Source organism: Sinohyriopsis cumingii, unplaced genomic scaffold (assembly GCF_028554795.1).
Source record: "Sinohyriopsis cumingii isolate HCF-2022 unplaced genomic scaffold, ASM2855479v2 utg000131l, whole genome shotgun sequence".
In the NCBI taxonomy this organism is placed as follows: domain Eukaryota; kingdom Metazoa; phylum Mollusca; class Bivalvia; order Unionida; family Unionidae; genus Sinohyriopsis; species Sinohyriopsis cumingii.
The window spans coordinates 2,719,194-2,744,859 of NW_028315872.1; the positions used below are offsets into that span (position 1 = coordinate 2,719,194).

Sequence of the window (25,666 nt, forward strand, 5' to 3'; positions counted from 1 at the left end):
CAAACATACCTTTCTCCTGAAGAGCCGAAGTAAGTCACCGGAAGTGATGTTAGTATACTTCCTTTATGAACTATCCAGTGACGGACGAGACGACCAAGTAACATGTGAGGTTTATCCACATTTGATCTACAATTCTTCTGTATCATCCTTGCTTTTCTCAGACTCATTTGAAAACATAAAACTTTAATTTGTAATTTTAATGTCCAGAAGTAATGCTTATAATGAAGTTACTCGATCAAACTTTGATATCCGATTTAGGTTGTGGCCACGGTTTCCTAACTTGGGATAAACTGGTGTTTTTTTTATTCTATTATAGAAGGCGGTCACAATACTTGTTGTAAAGCTTAAATGTTTTTCCAGCAATAACTAGTTTTCATATGGAAAATACGATATGAGCGATCGGTACTGGTAATGGCGAAGATGATTTCAGAACGTGTGATGTTTATAAGCTTTGTTTTGCCATTATTTACATTTCACTTGTCCGCTGTCGCTTCACGACATGTATTATTGTAAAGTATTCGCAAACCCTCCCGTTTGTTTGTACCCCCGACCGATTTTAAAATCAAAAGGCATCCATAATATGAAAAATAGACGAAAAAGACTGCAGTCGGTCTGCATAGTTTATCTCGTCCTGCAATGTAATACGTATCACGTATTTATATTTTGCTGCCAGATCTTAAATGCCCCAATAACGGCCTTGTGTAGCGTGTTCTGACTGAAAGGAGAACAATAATTAAACTGTGCAGATACATCTTTCACACTTAGCAGCTATAATATTCCTCCCGAAATTATAATCTGAAAAATTGTTAAAGCTAAGTTAAAAATCTAAATCACGTGAACATTCCAGCCAATAAGTTGGCAGTGTCCTGGACTCCATGGCAACTTGTGGGTCAGAAATTATAAATCAATGAATGAAATGAAAATTTTGTGCAGTTATTATATCCTTCATGGTTTTCATTTTTAAAATGGGCAGGGGTTGCAAACAATGAGGAGTGTTTGCAAATACTATTTTTTTAAAAGTAATTGCAAAGACGTACTGTAATGCCACTAATGGTTGACTTGACCATAAGGGAAGTTTGATACTAGATGAGAATGTGGAGCGGTAATATAATGTCAAAATTAGGTGTTGTATCAGAGATGATAATAAGAAAAGGAAAAGTTACCAGTATTGTTTTGCTCTGTATTTAAGAGGGGGCCACGAGTGATCTAAAGCTTTGTCTGTTGCGGATCACTGCCATCTCACCTCTGTCTGCGTGGGTTCGAGTCTTCGATTCGGCCAATGTGAGTATTTGAGAAAGCTTGGCAGTAGCTTCTCATGGGTCAGTGGTTTCTTTCTGTGATTTTCCCGGGTTCTTCCTCCACCATTAATACTGGCCGCCATGTATAGCCTATCATGTGCTGAAAATTGGCGTTAAACCTTACAACAACAGGTCATTCACCTGTCTGTGTGGCTTCAAGTTTCAGGCTCTCCCAATGTGGGTACGTGACAAAGCTTTCCAGTAGCTTTTCGTGAGTCTGGGGTTCTTCCTCCATCATTTATCCTGCCTGCCATGTATGGCCTATCTTGTGCTGAACAAATGGGATTAAACCAAATAACAACTTTAAGATTAGTGCAATAGGGAGCTACATGTGTTTCATCTTGATAGTAAAAGTGTCTCATTTTAAATAAAATGGTCAGTTGACATTTTGCCATGCTTTGCTTTCTGCAAGTCCAGAAGATGGAATTCAGATCCAGGCAGTTGTCTAAATTTGCATACCGAAAGCCATAATTGGGGACTAGAGATTATGCTCTATTCACCAAAGCTGCCATATAGAATTAAAATTGAATAGTAAATTAGGCACATATTTAGATGGAATTGCAACATGTAGAGACACAAATGTGAACAGAGCTTTTATAAATATTTAGAAGCTTGAGAGTCAGTGTTTGTCACTATTATTTTATTATTCCCATTTCCAACAAGCATGTACAATTGTTTCTTATAAAAGGCCAGGATGTGCCTTCATACTATTATTAAAACTGAATTTACAGTAAAACATTTTTTTAATCTGTTTTTTTAAAAACTCTTGCCACTAAATGGGATTGTAAAAGGGAAGACTCTGCAATTATGTTTCTTTTTCCTTCAGCATGCCAACTGAAGCAGTGGAGAAGCCTGTGGAGGAGACGAGGGCTGAAAACAAGCCAGAAGTAAAGTCAGGCTCCGACACTGAATCAGAAAGTGGGGATTCCATGCCCGAATTGGAGGAACATGACGCCACTCAAGCCAGTCATGTAAGCTTTGCCTTCGGTCCGTATAGTTTCATGGCACTCTTTTGGTCTTAATTTCCAAAAATGGGCAATATCTCTTTGTAAATGCTTATTGTGCATCCAGGAGATTCATATGCTTGAATCTTGGTTTTGCAGATCTTACCAAGATTTGCAGAACTTGCTGTAGAGATAGACCCAGCTTCAGGAAATTCCGCTTTCTGGTTTTCAAACTTGACTCTGTGTTGGCATTATAGTCTTGTACATCAGTTCAAAAACTGGTCTCCATTTTATGATACATTGGCTTGGTTTTTTTGTACTTGATCAGAATTATTTGGAATGAACTCCTGTCTACAAAAACGGTGATCAGAAATAAAATTATCCTGATAGGTTCTTAAGAATAAGTTAAAACGAAACTTGGAGCGGACAAGGGTTATTTGGAACGTGGAGTCACCTTTTTCAGAGATATTGGTTTGTGTGAAGCTTGAACTTCGGTTGATGCTCATATTACCATTAATGTTGTACTGCTTCGGTGGCCTGGTGGTTAGAGCATCCGCCTCGGATGGAGGGGGTCGTGGGTTCGATCCCCGGCCAAGTCATACCAAAGACTTGCAAAAAATGGTACGAACTGCTGCCTTGCTTGGCGCTCGGCATTAAGAAGTTAGGACTGGGTGGGACATCATAGCGATATGACTGAAAATTATTAAAGCTATGTTAAAATTCCAAATCACATGCATACCATTAAAATATTGCATAATTGGTACATTCCAAAGTCTTTTCATTTTTTCATGGAACATTCCAAAGTCTTTTCATTTTTTCATGGAACAAGTAGTAATGCCGGTAAAGTTTAATATACTCGCAATTAAGATCTGTTTTTGAGGAATTCTTATGCCATCTTTTGGACTCTTACTCATTTCAATTTGACCCATATTTTCAAAACATGGGGAATTTGGGCCCCTTGTTCTAAAAAAACACATTTGAACGTAAATTTGCAGTTCAAGCCTAAATTCCTAACCTTTTTACATTCTGTAACTTTGATTGTAACAAAGTAAACGTTGACCTGGATTTTCCAGCATTTGTCTAGTGCCTTGCCAAATTTCCATTCATAGTTATACACCAAGAATAAAATCTGATTAATTTGTTCACAGCTTGTGCTTTTCTGCAACATGTGTAACACATCTGGGGCCAGAAGTTGCCTTGCCAAAAAACCTGTGGTGTGCTTTTTAAGTAAGCTTGTCTAAGACAAGATTCTTTTGTTATGAAATAAATGGACAAATATTCAGTAGATCCAAATTGGTGTCATTTCTTCCTCATATTAGTATCTGATGCTTTAATTTAGTGGTCATTAGCGAAATAACAGATTGGCGGATATCAAGTTGATGTTTATTTTGAGCTGTCATTGTAACAAGTGAAGCTTGGCAGCCCATTCTAAATGCACTTTGGTGTGAACACCATCTAAAGACCTGGTAGTTTTGGCAGACTTGACATTATAGCATGCTTGCCTGCTATAGCTCCATCATTGCTCTGGCATGTTTCATTGAATTTCAACAAGATTTTTTGTATCAATTGTTTTCAAGACTTGTGTGATTATTATACCATTTGTCACTTATTTCATGTTGGAATGGCAGATGCTTCATGACTTGATATTTTTAGATTTATTTTTTGCAGTTTTAAGGTGTAACCAATCTTGTGTCCACATCCCATTGGCATGCATTTTTCTGGTCTGGATCTGAAAATTTGTACTATGCCTGTAATCCCACACTCATTTAGAGTTGATCAAACATGGACTTCAGCTTTATTAAGAACTGGCATATAATATGCAATAGTTGTTCATCTTGTCTTTTAAATACATTTTGCTTGATATTTTTTCTTGAATGTTCAAGTTTGGTCACATAAAGATGTGCCATTAGCTAAATATGTCCATCTACATTGGGTTTGATCTGACCTGCATTTGTTTTCACTCCATAACTTTCAAAGACTATGAATTTATTCCACATCATTAAAATAAATAAGTATGCTCAAGCATGATTTCCAAGTAGAAATCGGCAAAGGTTGCTGGTTCAATCTCATCTTTCGTAAGCATTTATGCTGTATGAAGACCTTTCTGATTTTAATACGGTCTCCACAAGACCAAACTAATATCCACAGTAATTAGTTGAAATGATAATCATGATGCAAGAGACTCTGTGAAATGTCAAAACGTTCTGGAAGTTGAAAAGTAGAAAGTAAGCAACTTGAGATTGTTTTACCCCGCAGGTCGCACAAGCAGCTGGTCTCCAAGAAGAGCTTGTTAGCAAAGCTAAACAGAGCCGCAGTGAGAAGAAAGCTAGAAAAGCCATGTCAAAGTTGGGTGAGTTGTATTGCTAAGCATTTAGGCGTGCATGCATTTTTATGGCACACCCATACTGTGTAGGAGAGTCTGAACGTGGTGGTTTTGAATTGAAAGAGATCATGTCAAGAATCAAAGTATTTTGTTTAAAATCCTGCTTGTTCCCCAAAAATAGATTTTTTCATGAAAAAATAATTGGATTGTTCTCATTTGTAATGGATATCCATTAACCCACATACCCAGTTTGACTCAAGATTTTTTTTGCATACTGAATATGCCAGACAAAATTTCTATACCAAGCGGTCACTTGTTGATCAGTGTAATAGGCACTGTCCTTGGTGTGTTTGATGTTGATGCCATTTTTATTTATGTGCACATGCAGCCACCAGCGATAATGGGGGTGTATTGGATTGTTGACTGTGACTTGTGAATGTGTGGAAAAGTAGATCTGCCAGTGCATCTTGAAAATTAGTTACTTTGTTCAAAATTTTGACTAGACAATTGTACTTCTTATTACCATCACATTTTGCACATATAATGTATCCTGTATTTTCACGTGTATATCCTGCGGGTTATATGGGCTTTACATACCCTGCCCATTAGTCCTGCGTATCTGGGTGGGCTACACAAGTTCTTTTTCACACAGGCATCGGGTAATTTTTTAATTTATACAGATTTTGGAAAGTCAAAAGGTTGCAGTTTTATGTTAAATCTCCTGGAGCAACAGCAATATGCCACCAGCAACATTAACAATTGCTAGTACCACTGGATCTTTGTGTGCAGCCATTGTTTCTGGTACCAAAACTTCAACTGGTACAACTTGTTATGATGATAAATTTCGTCCCCATCTTACCAAACCTTGATGACTCAATCTTAACATTTTTGTCTGATGCAAGTTGTACTAGTTGTTTGAGATATAAATTAATCCTATTTTTGTGTCTGTAAGACGGCAGATGGGGCTGCTGTCCTTCATGATGTGTTTATTGTCTTGTCTACATCTCAAAATGTAGCAAATTCAGAACAAAACTGACAAATGAGATTTGTTTGACAGTTTGTAGTAATTGTCGTGTGAATTGAGAAAATGACCAAATTAATTGCGTCTGCATTAACTGAAAATAATGCGTGCTCATCAGCTACTGAAAATATTTAAGTGATTACACATTTACATGTAAACCTGTTACCACAAATCCTATGTATTGTTTGGTTATAACATGTGGCATCATGTGATTCATGGAGTCTGCGAATAAACAATAGGTTATCACTTTGTTTGAAAGCATAATCTCTCTCTCTCTCTCTCACGTTAAATTTACCATAATTTAACTTTATATGTTTTGTGAAGGAACTTAATATTGTCTCATTATTTTTTAGGGTTAACTTCATCTTGACATAGTTGTATGTGACAGTTTTAGTGGGTGAGTTGTTGACTATTAAGCAGCTGATTCAGGGATTACACTTTTCCAAGTTCAAAGTGTCCGAGAGGTCTATAGCACTCACCTTTATCTATTACTGCCATCTCCTCTATGAGCTTGGGTTTGAGTCTTGGGCTCGGACATATATGAGAAAGTTGCCAGAGGCTTAATGTGGGTCAGTGGTTTTCCTCATTCTTTCTCCGCCAGTTATACTGGCTACCATGTATAGCCTATCTTGTGATGAAAAATGAGATTAAAACAGTACATTAAAAAATATTTTAAAAAGGCCTTGAAAAGTTGTAAGTCATTTTTATTATCACTCCTCATACAAATTCGAGAACATTTTAAAAAAGACTACTGTATACGGCATAATTGTGCCCTCGTGTAAAGAGTGGGCACTTTCATTAACATGGAAATTGGGTTCCAAGTTTTCATCTTGGCACAAGCTGTTGACGATTTCAAATATCCAACAGCTACCAACATTTGTAAACTGGCAGCCATGACCAGATGTTGTTGGCAGGTTTTTTTGTTCCTATTTATACTTTGAATTTCTTGATATTTGTCAGGTTGATTAAGCAGACTTTACAACCATTAGAGAAATGAAATTTGGTCGGTCTTTGATTATGTGTAGATAAAAAAAATAGTTTGATTTGTTTGCATGATTAAGCAAAGACCAAATGGAGCTGGTTGAATGAAAGTTTGGTAAATATATTTGCTCGCTTTGATTTTTAGTCCATCAGTGCAGTTATTTGTTGTTTTTTTTTATATTACTTTTGTGACTTTGCAAAACCCGGTTACGGAACGACGTTTGATAGCATATTTACCTTTATTGTATATTCATTCAGTGGTCTTTCTCTTTGTATCATAGACATGCCAGTACAACTTGTAAAGATGACTCTTTCCCCGACTTATCGATAAATGACGATAAAGATGCTTTAATCAAGCCATTACTTGCCTGATCCAAGTTGTACATGCTTAGATCTTCAAACCAGTGTACTAACAATTTAATGGAAACTTTATTATAGGATAATGCAGTAGTGTTCAGCTCTAGACTCTTTAACAAGGGCATTTCACCCTGCCATCACAGTGTGGCATGGCTGCCTGTTGCAAAGTGTCCTAGATGGCTTCATTAGTTATTTGAAATTAACAGTGTGTGACAGTTAGTTGGCAGCTAGTATTTCATGACTGAATTGTAACAATGTTTTACAGAACAGTTCTGCTGTAATGATGCTATTGCTTGACTGATTCGTGTTGTACATGATTGTGCTTTGGGGTTCCAAGTTTTCAGCTTGGCACAAACTGTTGATTTCAAATGTTGGCATTTTTTATTTTATTTTTCTTATAATTTTACTATTTGCACTTTGATAATGTGTAAGTCAAATAAATAGTTTAATTTTTTTGCACGAGTAAGCAAATACCGACTGGAGTTAATGGAATGAAGTTTGGTAAATATTTTGCTTGCTTAGATTTTCAGTCCATCAGTGCAGTCTTTTATTGTTTTTTTTATATCACTTTTGTGACTTTGCAAAACCCTTTTACGGAAGGACATTTGGTAGCATATTTGCATTCACCTGTAAACAAGTCAATAGTTTGTTCTTAGATTATATTCATTAGCCCCATTGTTGGATGAATACCAATCTCTTGTTGGTACCTCTTTTTGATGATACACTAGTGCAGTGCAGTTGAGAAATCATTTTGTTTTGAAATGTGGGTCTGATTTCAGATTGAATTTTATATACTGATTTCATTGGAGTACTTTGAAACTATTTAAGAATCCTAATGAAATAACGTCGAGATCGACAATTTCAGCAAATTATGTCTTAATAGAAATTCTCCCAATTGCTCACAAGCTTCATCTAAATGATGGACATATCCCCATCTAGATACAAATTCAATTGAGTTCTCCTAGGATGCAGCTTGTACTTATAAAGACATGTACAGTGGTGTCTACAATCTATTACAATGGTCTTTACACTTTTCCCCATTGGTTGGAGAATATTTTGTACCATATGCTTGTATAATGACCTGCACATTACAGTCGTTATCCATGCCTTTACATTATTCTCCATCAACATTGTTTTTTAAAATTTGGTTTTACATTTTTGAACTTCCAACAGTTTGCACCAAAAAAACGTAAAAGGTATTTTTTACAATCTAATAATAGTAAGCATGTTTACATTCACCTGTAAACAAGTAACAAACAGTTTTGGTCTTTATACTTTTCCCCATTGATATTGGTTGGAGAATATATTGTACAATTGTGCTCTATGAAGACATATATGTACAGTACATTTTTCCTAATCAGTTAGAGTGATCTTTACATTATTTGCAATCGGTATTGGTTTGTGTAAGCAGCATGATAGAAATACTTGTCAAGACTTGTTCATATTTTTTTTATGTTCCTTCACATTGATCTTTCTCTTTGTATCCATAGACTCTGGTCAGTGCAACTTATAAAGATGATGACTCTTTCCCCAACTTATCGATAAATGACGATAAAAATGCTTTCATAAAGCCATTACTTGTCTGATTCAAGTTGTACATGACTAGATCATGAAACCAGTCTAGTGTCACTTTAGATGTAATGGAAACCATGATTGTTAGAAAATGCAATAGTTTTCAGACCCATCCTTGTTAAGATGGATGTGGTATCCTTTCTTATTTTGCAGCTGGTCTGTCATAAATATCCAGTCATTTAATGCCTTCATATAGTATTATTCTAAATATGAAGATAGTTTTAAATGTATTGGACAAGTGCATAAATGTGCCCTCATGTAAAGAGTGGATCCTTCTATTAATATGCAAATAATTGTGGACATTGTGCTTTTCAGTTCCAAGTTTTCAGCTTGGCACAAACTGTTGATTTCAAATGTTGTTGGCCTTTTTTATTTTTCTTATTATTTTACTTTTTGCACTTTGAATTTCTTCACAGTAATCAAGATGATTAGGTAGACTTTACAACCGTTAGAGAAATGAAATGTGGTAGGTGTTTCGATTATGTGTCGATCAGATAGAGTTTGGTTTGTTTGCATGAGTAAGCAAAGATCCACTGGAGTTGGATGAAGTTTGGTAAATACATTTGTGGCTTGAATTTTCAGTCCAGAATGTCGTTATTTATTGGGTTGTTTTTTTTTTTGTTTTTTTTTTACATTAGTGAACTTTTGTGATTTTACAAAAGCCATTTACGGAAGAAAATTTGACAAGCATGTTTGCATTCACCTGTAAACAAGTAACAATTTTTGATCTTTGGTATATTCATTACCCCATTGTTGGATGAATTCCAATCTCTTGTTGGTACCTCTTTTTAATGTTGTAGTACAGTTGAGAAATTATTTTGTTTTGAAATGGAGGTATGATTTCAGATGTAATTTTATAACTGATTTCATTGGAGTCCTTTGAAACTTGGAGAATCCTAAAGAATAGTTCATAAAGACCACCAATTTCAGCAAATTATTCCTTAACAGAAATTTTTCCAATTTGGTCACAAGTTTCATCTAAATGATGGCCCTATTCCTTCTAGAATTCAAATTCATATAATTCTCCTAGGATGCAACTAGTACTGATCAAGACATGTACAGTGGTGTTTAGTCTATTACAGTGGTCTTTACACATTTCCCCATTGGTTGGAGAATCTGTTCTACTGCTACCGTTTATAATGACCTGTTCATTAGTATCTTACTAAACTGTTAGTGATCTTTACATTATTCGCAATAAGGATTGGTTAGTGAATGCAGTATGATGCAGATACTTGTCAAGACCTGTATAGTACATTTTTTTACCAATCCATCGCAATGATACAATGACCTTTGTATCATAGACTTGGGTCAGTGCAACTTGTAAAGATGATGACTCTTTCCCCGACTTATCGATAAATGATGATAAACATGCTTTCATGAAGCCATTACTTGTCTGATTCAAGCTGTACATGCTTAGATCTTCAAACCAGTTTACTATCAATTTAATGGAAACTGTATTATAGGATAATGCAGTAGTGTTCAGCTCTAGACTCTTTAACAAGGCAATGCACCCTGCCATCACAGTGTGGCATGGCTGCCTGCTGCAAAGTGTCCTAGATGGCTTTATTAGTTATTAGTTGAAATTAACAGCGTGTGACAATTAGTTGGCAGCTGGTAATTCATGACTGAATTGTAACAATGTAATACAAAACAGGTCTGCTGTAATGAAGCTATTGCTTGACTGATTCGGGTTGTACATGCTTGGATCTTGAAACCAGTGTACTGTCAGTTTACCCCTAATGAAAGCCATGATTTTAAGAAAATGCAATAGTGTCAACTCTAGCCTCTTCAAGAATTGCATTGTACCCTGCCAACCCATTGTGGGCCCTTGCCCTAATTTGGGGCTGATATGTCTAAAATCTCCATTGGTTTAATGTGACACATATGGTAATATTCTAAATATGAAGATAATTTAAGATGTGTCAGTCAAGTGCATAAATATGTATTAAACATGCATATGATACTGGAGATTTGGCTTTTGGGTTGCACATTTTCACCTTGGCACAAACTGTTGATTTCAGATGTCTAGCAACTGCTCCAGTGGCCTAGTGGTTAGAGCGTCTGCCTTGGATGCGAGGGGTTGTGGGTTTGATCCCCAGCCGAGTCATACCAGAGACTTACAAAAATGGTAATAATAGCTGCCTTGCTTGGCGTTCAGCATTAAGAGGCTAGTGTTAGGACTGGTCGGCCTGGTGTCAGTATAATGTCGCTGGGTTGGACGTCATGATGCCCCAGTGCTAGACATCACTATAAACTGACACATTGCAGACATTGTAGTGATATGACTGAAATTTTTTTAAAGCTACGTTAAAAATCAAAATCACATCACATCAAATGTCTAACAGCTATCAATGTCTTTAAACTGGCAGCCATGGCCAAATGTTGGCAGCTTTTTTTTTAATTATTATTTTACTATTCGCACTTTCAATTTCTTGACAGTAATCAAGAATATTAAGCAAACTTAACAGGAGTTTAAAAATGAATCGGGTAGTATGTTCGGATTATTATGTGTGGGTGAGATTAATAGATGTTTAATTTGTATGATTAAGCAAAAGCCACTGGAATTGGGTGAAGGAAGTTTTGGTAAACATTTGCATGCTTAGTGTGTCAGTCCATTACTGCCGGTGTTTTTAAAAATCTAATAATAATAATCAGGTTTACATTCACCTGTAAACAGGTAACAAACAATTTTTATACTTTTCCCCATTGATATTGGTTGGAAAATATATTGTATAATTAGTGCTCTATAAAGACATACGTACAGTACAATTTTCCTAATCAATTAGAGCGAGCTTTACAATTATTCCTGATCAATATTGGTTTACGTAAGCAGCATGATAGAAATACTTGTCAAGACTTGTATAGAACATATTTTTTTATGTTCCTTCACAGTGATCTTTCTCTTTGTATCCATAGACTTATGTCAGTGCAACTTGTAAAGATGATGACTCTTTCCCCAACTTATCGATAAATGACGATAACGATGCTTTTACCAAGCCATTGCTTGTCTGATTCAAGTTGTACATGCCTAGATCTTGAAACCAGTCTAGTGTCACTTTAGATGTAATGGAAACCATGTTTATTAGAAAATGCAAGTGTTCACTTCCAGCCTTGTTAAGATGGATGTGGTATCCTTTCTTATTTTGCAGCTGGTCTGTCATAAATATCCAGTCATTTAATGCCTTACGTATGATATTATTCTAAATATGAAGATAGTTTTAAATGTATTGGACAAGTGCATAAAATGTGCCCTCACGTAAAGAGTTGTCCCTTCTATTAAAATGCAGATAATCATGGAAATTGTTCTTTTCGGTTCCAAGTTTTCAGCTTGGCACAGACTGTTGCCATTTAATGCAACTGGCAGCCATGGACAAATGTTGTTGGCATTTTTTTTTATTTTATTAAACAGGCTTTACAACCGTTAGAGGAATGAAATTTGGTAGGTGTTTGATTATGTGTAGATCAAATAGTTTAATTTGTTTGCATGAGAAGCAAAGACCAGAGGAGTTAGATGAATGAAGTTTGGTAAATATTTTGCTTGCTTAGATTTTCGGTCCATCATTGCAATTATTTATTTATTTTTTTACTTTTGTGACTTTTGCAAAAACCATTTACAGAGGAAAAATAATTTAATACGCATATTTGCATTCACCTGTAAACAAGTAACAATTTTGGTCTTAGAATATTTACCCCATTGTTTGGATTAATACCAATCTCTTGTTGGTACCTCTTTTTGATGTTGCTACACTGATGTAATAGTTAGAAATGGAGGTCTGATTTCGGATTAAATTTTGTAGACTGATTTTACTGGAATTCTTTGAAACTATTACAGAATCCTAATGAAAGATCCTTAAAGATCACCAATTTCAGCAAATTATTTCCAATAGCAATCCTCCCAATTGCTCCCAAGTTTCATCTAAATGATGGCCATACTCCCTTCTTGTAGAATACAGATTTGTATAATAGTTCTCCTAGGATGCAGCTTGTGCTTACCAAGACGTGTACAGTGTTGTTTACAGTCTATTTCGGTGGTCTTTACACTTTTTTCCATTGATATTGGTTAACAAATATGATGTACAACTAGCATTTATAATGACCCGCACATTACAATCTATCTTTATCCATTAGTGATTTTTACATTATTTGTCATCAGCATTGGGAATTGAATGCAGTGTGATGCAAATACTTGTCAGGACCAGTATTGTACAGTTTTCTTCAATCCTTCACAATGATACAATGACCTTTGTATCCATAGACTTAAGTCAGTGCAACTTGTAAAGATGATGACTCTTTCCCCGACTTATCGATAAATGACGATAAACATGCTTTCATAAAGCCATTACTTGTCTGATTCAAGTTGTACATGACTAGATCTTGAAACCAGTCTAACGTCACATGAGATGTAACGGAAACCATGATTATAAGAAAATGCAATAGTGTTCAGATCCCGCCTTGTTAAGATGGATGTGGTATCCTTTCTTATTTTGCAGCTGGTCTGTCATAAATATCCAGTCGTTTAATACAACTGGCAGCCATGGACAAATGTTGGCAGTTTTATTTAATTTTTATTAAGCAGGCTTTACAGCCGTTACAGGAAAGAAATTTGGTAGGTGTTTGATCATGTGTAGATCAAATAGTTTAATTTGTTTGCATGAGGAAGCAAAGACCAGAGGAGTTAGATGAATGAAGTTTGGTAAATATATTTGCTTGCTTGCATTTTCAGTTCATCATTGCAATTATTTATTTATTTTTTTACTTTTGTGACTTTTGCAAAAACCATTTACAGAGGGAAAATAATTTAATATGCATATTTGCATTCACCTGTAAACAAGTAACAATTTTGGTCTTAGATTATATTCATTTACCCCATTGTTTGGATGAATACCAATCACCTCTTGTTGGTACCTCTTTTTGATGTTGCTACACTGATGTAATAGTTGGAAATGGAGGTCTGATTTCAGATTAAATTTTGTAGACTGATTTTACTGGAATTTTTTTAAACTATTACAGAATCCTAATGAAAGGTCCTTAAAGAACACCAATTTCAGCAAATTATTTTGTAATAGCAATCCTCCCAATTGCTCCCAAGTTTCATCTAAATGATGGCCATACTCCCTTCTTGTAGAATACAGATTTGTATAATAGTTCTCCTAGGATGCAGCTTGTACTTACCAAGACTTGTACAGTGGTGTTTACAGTCTATTTCGGTGGCCTTTACACTTTTCCCCTTTGATATTGGTTAACGAATATGATGTACAACTAGCATTTATAATGACCCGCACATTACAACCTATCTTTATCCATTAGTGATTTTTGCATTATTTGTCATCAGCATTGGGAATTGAATGCATTATGATTCAAATACTTGTTAGGACCAGTATTGTACAGTTTTCTTCAATCCTTCACAATGATACAATGACCTTTGTATCCATAGACTTAAGTCAGTGCAACTTGTAAAGATGATGACTCTTTCCCCGACTTATCGATAAATGACGATATATATGCTTTAATTAAGCCATTACTTGTCTGATTCAAGTTGTACATGACTAGATCTTGAAACCAGTCTAACGTCACTTTAGATGTAATGGAAACCATGATTATAAGAAAATGCAATAGTGTTCAGATCCCACCTTGTTAGGATGGATGTGGTATCCTTTCTTATTTTGCACATGGACCGATCTCACCTTGGATGAAATCAAGGCATTTTATAGAATTTTAATTTCTACCTGTCATATACCTGAAAGAAAGACTTGTGTTGCTCAGGAATTATTCACGAGTACATCTAGGGTCAATTGAAAAAGTTTTGGGAACTTTCTAAGTTTTCTAAGAAGTAAATAGATAATTAATTGTATTTACCTGTTTTGTTACCTGTTTGCACCTTTATTTTAACAGTTGTTATAAATATGCACATTTTAGTCAATTAGTCATAACAATTTGATTTTTAACCTTGATTTTGATACCTAATTCAGCCAGATATCTTTAAAATTGGCAAAGTTATGTTATTTCAAAATCCACAAGTCATTTTGCTTTACAACTCCGAAGTTACTTAGTCATGAAAGGGTTAAAGTCTTCCTAATCAATTTCAGTCATCTTTACATTATTTTCCACTGACATTGATTAGTGAATGCAGCTAATACTTGCAAAAACATGTACAATAATTTTGTCCAGTCAAACAAAATGTTTTTTCTCCATAGACTTAGGTCAGTACAACTTGTAAAGATGATGACTCTTTCCCCGACTTATCGATAAATGACGATAACGATGCTTTTACCAAGCCATTACATGTCTGATTCAAGTTGTACATGCTTAGATTTTGAAAACTGTGTACTGTCAATTTAGATTTAATGGAAACCATGATTATATTAAAATGCAGTAGTGTTCACCTTAGCTTCTTCAGGAAGGGCATGGCACCATGCTGTCCCAATAAGAATACAAATTTGGGTTTTAGATTCGTCTTTAATTCTTTTTTAAATGACTTTCCCCACATTTTAAAACACAGTGTACCCATGGCTTCCAGTTAAGCATGTTGATAGCTCTATTAGATACCTGAAACTTGTTTGCAGGTGGTTAGTCAGGATTGCATTATAATGATATGGGTTGCCCCAACAGGGAAAATTTTACATTAATGATAACAGAACCTAGCTTTTGTTTTTCAGACTTCGTCATGAATGGAAGTTTGTCTAAACATGTTGGCTTAGATTCTCAGGCCATCACTGCAGTACATATAAAGACCTGTACAGTACAATGGTCCTAATCCATTGCGCTGATCTTTACATTATTCCTTATCAACATTTTTGAGTGAAAGAAGTATGCAGCAAATACTTTCTAGACCTGCATTCTGTTTACTACATATTTTGTACTCCATCACTATTATCTTTGTCCTTTTCTCTGTAGACTTTGGTCTGTACAACTTATAAAGATGATGACTCTTTCCCCAACTTATCGATAAATGACGATAAACATGCTTTAATCAAGCCATTACATGTCTGATTCAAGTTGTACATGCTTAGTTCTTCAAAACTGTACTGCCAATTTAGGTATAATAGATTTCAAATGTCTAAGAGCTGCCTTCAACATCTTTTAACAGTTGTTTTTTATTTATTTACTATTTGCACTTTGAATTTCGAGAGTAATGAAGATGAACTTTACAACAGTTAGAGAAATTAAATTTGGTACGTGTTTGGATTATTATATGTAAACGAGATAAACATGTTTGATTTTTGTTTTCATGCCTAAATAAAAGCCACTGTAGTTGGATGAATGAGGTTTGGTAATATAGATTTTCAGTGCATCACTGCAGGTGTTTATTGCTATTTTTTTTTTTTTTTAATGTTTGTGACTTTACAAAATTTGATAAGCATGTTTATGTTCACCTGTAAACAAGTAACACACAATTTTGGCCTTATATTCATTAACCCCATTGTTGAATAGATACTAATCTTCTCTCCCGTTGGTACTGCTCTTCGAGGTTGTCACACTGATGTAGTACAACTTGTAAAGATGATGACTCTTTCCCCGACTTATCGATAAATGACGATAAAGATGCTTTAATTAAGCCATTACTTGTCTGATTCAAGTTCTACATGCTTAGATCTTTAAACGAGTGTGCTATTAAATTACATTTAATTGAGACCATTTTTACTGGATAATTCAGTAGTGTTTTGTCTCGAGCCTTTTTAATAAAAACGTGGCACCTTGCCATCCCAGTGTGACATCTCAAAAAAAGAATGGAAATTTGTAAGTCTGTCATGGGTATTTTTCTCACTGATTGTATATTTAACCCTAGATGCTGTTTTCATAAAGTCATAGATATCTGGATTAGATACAAGGCATTAGCAACTGCTTTTTTCACAACTTCATCATAACAGTGTTCCACAATATAGGTTGCCCTCATAGGGAAGATTTTACATTGATCAAAACAGAAACTATCTTTTTTTTCTTCAGCTTGGTTCATGTAAACGTGTTTGAACACAGGAGTACACTGGAAATTACCAACATAAGTTACTATATGTTGCAATTTTGATTTTCAGTTGGGACAATGGCTGAATCACTATTGACTTGGTGCTATTAACAACAACTAATGAGAAGGCTTTAGCCATTCCGTAATTTAACAAACTGTTTTCTAAAGTAAAGGAAATTCAAGTGGTTACGAGTTTCTTCTACATGACAGCCATTTGCCCCATCCCCATTACAGAGTACAAATTTCAAGAACAGTGTTCCTATTATGGAACTAGTATTTATCAAGACATGTACCGTGGTTTTTCCAACCCGTTTTTTTCACTACTTTGATATTGCTTGAATACGGTGTATATAGCTAGTACTTAATAAAGACATTTGTCAGTATTCCTAATCCATTACAGTGATCTTGACATTAATTACTGAATGTAGTGTCTTGCAAATACTTGTCTGCACCTGATTTTTTCCAATCCATGATCTTTTTCTCCACAGACTTAGGCCAGTACAACTTGTAAAGATGATGACTCTTTCCCCGACTTATCGATAAATGACGATAAAGATGCTTTAATTAAGCCATTACTTGTCTGATTCAAGTTGTACATGCTTAGATCTTTAAACGAGTGTGCTATTAAATTAATAAAAACTTGATTTTATGACAATACAGTAGTGTTTGCCTCTAGTCTCCTTGAAAGGTGCCTTGCCAACATGGCATGGCTGTCCAATTCAGATCTCGAAGATAGCTCTCGTAGTTGAAATAAACAATTTGTCAAAATCATCGTTTTTCATTTAAGCAGAAATTAATGGAGATGGATAAATCAGATTTGATATGCAAATTTGCTTTAATATGCAGATGATCTCATTAGATTTTCAGTCCATCATAATGCAAGTTGGTTCACTTTTCTGTCATTTTATCTAGATCAGTTAATTATATTGTTTATTTTGGTTGCTGAAAAGCAAAGGTTACTGGAGTGTTGGGTGGTTGCAAGCTTTGAAACTTTGCTGCAATAAGAGACAGACTGGCAACTTTAAGTGTGGATTATTAAAAGATAACACATTATCCTATATGATATTTGGATAAATGTTTAGAAAGTTTATGTGATTGGATTTTTTAGGTATTTTGCAAGGTCTGCAATGTGGCAGAAAAGTAGCATCATGCCCGACCATGTCACAGGATCATGACACCAGGCTGATTAGTCCTAATGCTAGCCTCATGGTGATTGCCAAGCAAGGCAGCTGCTTCTGCCATTTTTATAGTCTTTGATGTGGCCAGGTGGGGATTTTCAACCCTCTACTCCTGCTTCTAGGGTGACACACTAACTACTTAGGCCAGAAGTAAAATAAAACCTTTTGAAAGTACACATTTTTAACAGTAAATTAGCTGCCATTTGTTTGTTTTTTTAAATTGTTTTTTTTTTGTTGGGGTTTTTTGTATTGGCTTGTGTATTTTAACATTCTGATTATAATATTGCTGCAAAAAATACTTTAAAGTACGACTATGAACTAATAAACTATAATTGAACAATGCATTTCTTTGATTATTGTGCATGTTTGATGATTTGTACATTTTAGACTGAAAAAGAGGGTATTTCATGCAAGTTGTAATTTCATATGGCAAGCTGGAAAAAATTACAGGTCAGATGGAAATTTCTTAGTACATTCTTCACACACACATCCTTTTTGCACTTGACCCCAGATGTGGAGCTATTTTTGAGGGGGACAACACCAGGGGCTACACTGTTAAACCTCTTGGAGTAACAGCAATATGGCCACCAGCAACATTAACCGTTTCTTATATTGGTTGGTCTGTGTGTGCAGCCACATCATTTCAAATAACAAAACTGGTACAGCTTGTTATGATGATAAATTTCGTCCCCATCTTACCAAACATTGATGACTAAATATTACCATTTTTGTCTGATGCAAGCTGTACTAGTTATTTATACCTGTCATTATCTACACACTTTAATCTTAGTTTCTATGTGTTCACCTGCAGTGATGGCGGAAGGGGTATATTGTTTTGCCGCTGTTCTTTGTCCGTGTTGCTATGTGAAAAAGTTGCCAATAGATTTTCCCAGGTTCTTCCTTCACCAGTTGTCCTGGTCACCATGTATCGCCTATCTTGTGCTGATAAATGTCTTTACATCCCAAAACAAAAACTTTTCCATTACATTAAAATCTAAAGTAATAAAAAGTAGTATTAGTCGTTTTTATTGTAATCTCTTGAATTCCACTTCTGTAAATTTGAGAGTATTCTAAAAAGAAAGGCTGCTGTATTTTCAATTTATTACATCAACTGTATTCGACCCATTTCCAAGAAGACCTGGTTTCTTTAATTTGAAACATTACCTTGAAGATTCATTATATTGATATTTAAGTTATTTTTTAATTTATATCTCGATAATCTAAGAAATTTTTGTTATAGGTTCCAATGGTTCAGTACATACTTTTTGGTAACAATCTAGATATGCAAATAACATCATGAATTTACCAGCTGTATGCATAATTAAGCCTTCATAACCCTTTGCCTCGTATAAGCACCTTTGGATGCCTCCACTCTATACTCTTGGAAGCGCAACCTTTGGGGGCAACCACTATTAAATACTACATTCATCGATGTGAACATCCATTAATCAGATCACTGTTTAAGATCTGATCGTAATCTGCTTTTAAAGTAACTAGGTCATATTCTCCACTCCAAAATGATGGCCACATATTTTTCGTTAAATACGTTCTTGAGATTTCACAATTAGAATCGCAACTGTGAAACCTTCAAAAACTTAAGTAAAGGCTCTGATATTGAAGTAGGCAGCAATTAGTTTTTATAAATTATCAAATTCAGATGACTTGGTGATGTATATGCGGACAACAAACTTGATACAGCTATGATTGGTCATGCAACTTCACTCACTTTACGATAAACGAGTTCTCAAGATTTTGAAGCACATACAAAATTCTTCAGTGAAAAATAACTATACTGCTATAACGATCGGATTTTACTCTTAATTTTTTTATATATCTTAATATATGCATATCAAAAATGTAAAATGGTTAAAATTGACGCTAAACATAACAATGCTAAACTGCTTAACAGGCAAGCCTATGTGTATGGAGTCAGATAGGTAACAAGTGTTCTATTTATAGCGCAATACACTGGGTAACTATGCTACATGTACATTGAAGGGCTAAACAAAAGCCATACACTCTACAAGATAGAGCATACCATCGGAAGGTTTCTTCTAGATGGCAGCCGTAACTCTCATCCCGTTATAGAATATAAATTCTCTAGGATGCAACTAGTATTTAGTAAGACATGTACAATGGTATTTCCAATCCATTTCAGTGACTACATTACATGCCATTGATATTGGTTGGAGGATACATTGCACAACTAATACTTATAAAGACTTGTACCTGAAAATCTTGCTAATCCATTACAATATTTACATTATTCTCCATTGACATTGTTTAGTGAAGAAAAAAAACGTGCTGCAAATACTTAAGACCTGTTTGATACAGGTTTTAAAAAAAATATATAATCCATCACAGTGATTGTTCTGTTTATCTCATAGACATGCCAGTACAACTTGTAAAGATGATGACTCTTTCCCCGACTTATCGATAAATGACGATAAAGATGCTTTAATTAAGCCATTACTTGTCTGATTCAAGTTGTACATGGCTAGATCTTGAAAAGTGTACTGTCAATTTAGATTTAATGGAAACGTGATTATAGGTAAATGCGGTATACCTTGGGAAAATCTTTCGCTAAAATGTTCTTGCACACAACAAGCATGCTTCATTCAGCTAGTGATCTGAGGGACAATGCTATGCTGTTTGAGATTCAGGACCTGAAGTTTTCCTAGTCTAACCCAGGAGATGGACTTGTCACAAGTCCATTGAACCTCCTACTTTTACAAAAAATGGAAATTAAAAGTATTCAACTAATGTATATAAACAAAATGTTACTTGAAATCTTTGCTGTGTATGTGATATACTGGAAGAGTTGTATAGAAACGTATGTGAGCCATTTATATTATAAATTTGTGTACCCTTCCACATATATATCAGTCACAAGACCTAAAGTCTTGTTTCATTCAAAGGGGTTTCACTTTGTTACTTTGAAAGAGACCATTCCAAAGTCATCTGCTTGAAGCCTTCTTCATCTAGACTTAATGCTGATATAATGGCTTGCTAAAAAAGATGTCTTCACTTATATTGCATGACTGGTCCGGGACCTGCCACCCGTCAACGCTGTTTTCAAGCCCTGCTTTGGTCTTGTCATCCATGATCCTTTGTATTGCTCTTTTCCAAACTAACTTCAGGTGCCTGATCTTTAAAAAATTAAATCTTCAAATGTGGTGATATTGATATTGCTCAATGATATTCTTATAATCTTATAATTTTATACTTTCAGGTCTCAAACAGGTCCAGGGTGTGACAAGGGTTACAATTAGGAAATCAAAAAATATTCTTTTTGTCATCAACAGACCAGATGTGTACAAGAGCCCAGCTTCTGACACGTATATTGTCTTTGGGGAAGCCAAGGTGGGTGACATTATAACATCTGTAGAAGCATACCTAACCATAAACCCCACCAGAGATGTATACTTTAGAGAAGTGAACACACAAAACTGCCTTTAGCTGAGGATTTATTGCACTGTATGTGTGCTATTAATCGAGCTCACTGTGACCTACATTTCATTGCCTCTGGCTTCTGTAATATGCGTGACCTAATGTTTTATTTTTTGTACCCTATTTATATTTGTACATGGCATATCAAACTTGGTGATGGGTTCCAGGTGTATCTCAAGCAGTCCATACCATAATAATTAAACTTCATGATTACATGTATCTCTGTTAGTACTACAACCTTACAACAAGAGAAATGTGCTTCGACCAAAATTTGTGATTTGCTGGTAGAGGTTCAGTTTTACCTTTCTGTTTATAAGCATTGGGGGTGGGGTGTTGTTTGCACATTGCATTATATTAAGAATTTTTAAAAGATTGGCTCTCCCTCGTTGCAGGAGCAGGTTATTGTGTCCCATATTTTGCATTTGGTAAATATAGTTACATTTAATGGTCCTTTTTCGGCTAGTTTATTCTAAGGTAATTGAATTGATGATACCACACCATTATAACGAAAAAGCTTAGAATTACCTGTATTTTCTTGCCAATGTTTTGTGCTTGTTTATTGAAGTTTTGACAGAATAAGGAATAAATGGTTATTCAGCGATAAACTTTCTATATTGATGATGGTATATTGTAATAGATTGCCCTCGAAAGGTCAACAGTACTGTGTATATGGAAGAATAGAATTAAGCAAATGGGCTGCATGTATTTCATACTTAGTCTGTAGTGATTAAACAGGATAATTGCTGATGTATTATTGTCCGTTTAAATTGATTATGGTTACACGGGCGATCCCTTGAATGTTAATCAAAGTCTGTGACTTCCATTCAGTAAGATCTGGGCTGTATTCACTTTACTAAAATTTCTAACCAGGAGCAATGCATGCAGATTTTGTTAATTAATTTAAATTCTTAGATATGGGTCAAGTATTAATTACTAATTTAAAAACTGTCTTCTGGATATACCTTTTGGGACAAGTATTGTAATTAGTATCCATTACTTCAGCTTCATGGGCAAAAGCTGTGATGAAAGATTCAGCACTGCATTTACAGCTGTTATGGGAACATATGAACTTGGACATGTAAAAATATATTTTGGATACCAAATTTCATGTATCTGAAATTGACTTAACATTTTAGATGGTTTCTATCCCTGGGACTTGTAATGGGCAGAAGGAACATGTAGGAATATATTTGGGATATCTGAAATTGTCCATTAAATTTGTGATGGTTCCTGTCATAGGGAGGGGCCCTGAGTGGTCAAAAGCGCTCACCATTACGGATCACTGCCATCTCACCTCTGTCAGTGTGGGTTCGAGTCTCGGGTTCGGCCTATGTTGGTATGTGAGAAAGCTTGCCAGTAGCTTCTCATGGGTCAGTGGTTCTTTCCTGGGTTCTTCCTCCACCATTAATACTGGCCGCCATGTATAGCCTATCTTGTACTGGGAAATGGCGTTAAACCCTACAACAAAAAATGGCGTTAAACCCTGCAACAACTATCATAGGGACTTGCTATGGGCAGAAAGAATCTATTTGTGATATATTTCTTAAGTTTTTTCATCTAGTAGAAAATTGGTCCATACAGATTCATGTATTATTTTTTTCCACAGAAAACTTTTAAAATTGAAACCTGGGCAGCTTGTTGGGAGTGGACCCTTGACTTGAAAGGTTTTTTTTTTTTCTTGTGGTTAGACGAGAGTTTTGTTTCCTTTCCAGATTGAGGATCTGAGTCAGCAAGCACAGATGGCAGCCGCAGAGAAATTCAAGGCTCCAGCGGATATTCAGGACTTTGAGCAGCCTAGCACAGTATCTCAGCCCATCCAGGAAGAATCTGAGGAAGATGAAGAGGCAAGTTTCTCTTACTTTTAACAAGCTAAATATGTGATTGGGTCCGGTGGGGATCTAATAATTGTGAGACCTTTAGTAAGTATGAAGTCAAGATACCTGGTGTTATAGAGATAAACCAATTATTTGAGAGTTAAAGATCTCTTGCAAGTTTAAATTGTTACTCGTCTAAGGTCTTGAAACAAGTAACCAATAAAACGACGAACATTTTTTATCACTTTGAATTTTTCTATCCGATTCCATTGTAAATATATTGACATTATTTCTTTCAGATTGATGACACAGGAGTTGAAGCGAAAGATATTGAGCTGGTTATGTCTCAAGCAAACGTATCAAGATCGAAAGCAGTTAAAGCACTCAAAAATAACAATAATGACATCGTTAATGCTATAATGGTGAGTACGAAAGTTGTCATCTTTGTTTTATAATGAATATTTGGCAATGAATATAATAACTGATGGTCCAGTACAGATGTAATGCATTAGAAACAGATAAGAAGGAAGAGAGTATATTCATCAACAAGATGTCTCCATATAAAAGTGCTAGGTTTACGATGACAGAATGAAGCGAAGATTTAATTTAAAATGGCTCCAGTTTAAAACGCCCGTCTGTTGTTTCTGATCTTCACTGCAATAACTTTTATATGTATATATGGCACAAAAACGTGTGAAAATAATACTACATTGAGACTGCGGTGGTTTAAAAGCTTGAAAATAATACTACTTTGAGACTGCAGTGGTTTAGAAGCTTGAAAATAATACTACTTCAAGACTGCAGTGGTTTCAAAGCTTGAAAATAATACTACTTTGAGACTGCAGTGGTTTAAAAGCTTGAAAATAATGCTACTTTGAGACTGCAGTGGTTTAAAACCTTGAAAATACTACTACTTTGAGACAAGTGGTTTAAAAGCTTTCAGACTTATGGACAAGTAGCTAGCAACCCATTTGGATTGGTTTGGTCCAGAGCTGGAATGTCTTGTTTAATCAGGCAACCGGACTGATATTACTCTAGCATATCAGACATTTTAATTTGCTGATATTTTTAAAGCAAAATTCTTGCATCATAAAGCATTTGCTTTTACATTATATAGAAATGTCCAGTAAAGAAAAGCACATCGACAGCAGAAGGGTCAATCAGCATTTTACAAAGTTCAAACAGTCCTTTAAAAAATATAAAGCATTTAGATTCATAACGATATATGCAGTGTATCAGAAGCAGCGTTGACATTTTTTGGCATCATGTTATGTTGATTTGTATTGCTTATTGTGGAGATCATTTCTGTGCCCATGGGAAGTAAAAATAATTCAAATAAAGGTGGATTTAGAAATGTGGCAAGTAGCCATTGTTCTGAATGGTATTTTGAAAATGCAGTTTCAAAACAAATGGATGTCATCAAGGCCTATGTGTAATTTACAAATTTCTTAGTTGAACATAATATTGCTAATGCTGAATCCAGATCACACTTCCAATTTGTTCATGTGTTTTTAATAGCAGTATATGATACTTTATTGCAGTCGACTAAAGTCTAGAATTGAATCTAAATGTGTATTTGGCAGTGTTATAAGCAATTGACAAGTTCATAGCAATAAAATAATAAAATAATCCCTAAAAGTGCCAAGGGTCCCCTTCATTTTTAAAGTCCCCTTGGGGCCCTTTTTGCAATTGGCCTGCATAGAGCTCTATCAGTGTATGAGGTAATTGATCTTCATCATTGAGAAGCTTGACACAAGTGAGAAAATCGAGAATCTTGGAATGGATCAATTGGATACAGCACAGTTTGAGAATGGATAGAGATTCATTACATTTTGGGTGCTTATACTACATATTGCCTGTTGAAAACCCTATAATCTACTTTTAAAAACGAGTCGTAAGTGATAGGTCAAAAGTTCTTTCAGCTGACATTTGTTGTTCTGTTAAAATTTTCTTTAGTTTACTTTCCAGGTTGAATCGTTTTTCCAACATCTTGAAAGTAAAACACACGTTCATTATCGTATTCCTGCTTTTAACATCCCAGTCAGCTCTTTAAAAATAGTTCTTTAACAAGTTCCTTGATTATTATGTTAAATCTCTAGTCTCAGTTTTATTGTTATAGTTAAATGTTAATTGCACAAGTTCTTTGATCATTCTGATAAAATGTCAGTCTTATTCATGAAGAAATAATAGTTTTTGTGTTGGTTTTTTTTTTTTCAGGAATTAACGATGTAACCTTTGGAACAAACACCATCGTCACCTGTATATATTCCTGCCTGTTTGTCCTTGTCTTGTCTGCCTGTTGCTGGATTCTTTGTGATAATTTATGTATCAGATTCCTTCAGAAAATAAACCAAAAAAATCTGAGTGGGTCTTGTGTATTTTATATTTTAACCTTATACCTGTCCATCCATCTGTTGGCACAAGCTTTCATTGCTACTTCTCATTTAGATTTAGATTTCCAGGAAACTTCCCCCAACCCCATATTTGGAAAATTGAATGACCTTGAAAAATTAAATAATCGTCATCACTTGGTTGATGAAGAGAGAATCTTGTGAACCAACTTAAAAAAGACAGTCTCGTGACAGGTCAGACCTGTAAACTCTCAGTTTTGCCTTAAATCTTTAAAAAAATTAACCTTAAAATACCGACTTAAGGAAAAACTATGGAAATATGTTTGTTGCTGTAAAATCCAGGTAATTGGCTCATCCGTGTTTGATTTATACCTGCATTGCACATTAACTTCAGTGAATCAGTCAGAGAACTAGAGT

At 35.1% G+C, this 25,666-nt stretch overlaps 1 protein-coding gene across 3 annotated transcripts; it reads left to right on the forward strand.

The window, feature by feature from the left end:
- The first annotated feature begins 23 nt into the window (after window positions 1–23).
- Window positions 24–25,262, forward strand: LOC149774821 (nascent polypeptide-associated complex subunit alpha-like). Of its 3 annotated transcripts, none has more exons than XM_089944728.1 (7): window positions 24–104; window positions 2,125–2,269; window positions 4,499–4,592; window positions 20,867–20,997; window positions 22,797–22,928; window positions 23,198–23,320; window positions 25,116–25,262. In XM_089944728.1, the coding sequence occupies exons 2-7, from the start codon at window positions 2,126–2,128 to the stop codon at window positions 25,128–25,130; spliced, it is 639 nt and encodes a 212-aa protein (XP_089800854.1). In that variant the 5' UTR covers window positions 24–104; window position 2,125; the 3' UTR covers window positions 25,131–25,262. The 3 variants fall into 3 exon arrangements, with proteins under 3 accessions (XP_089800854.1, XP_089800857.1, XP_089800856.1); XM_089944731.1 differs by having other exon boundaries at window positions 74–109; XM_089944730.1 differs by lacking the exon at window positions 24–104 and adding an exon at window positions 1,190–1,281.
- Window positions 25,263–25,666: the final 404 nt, after the last annotated feature.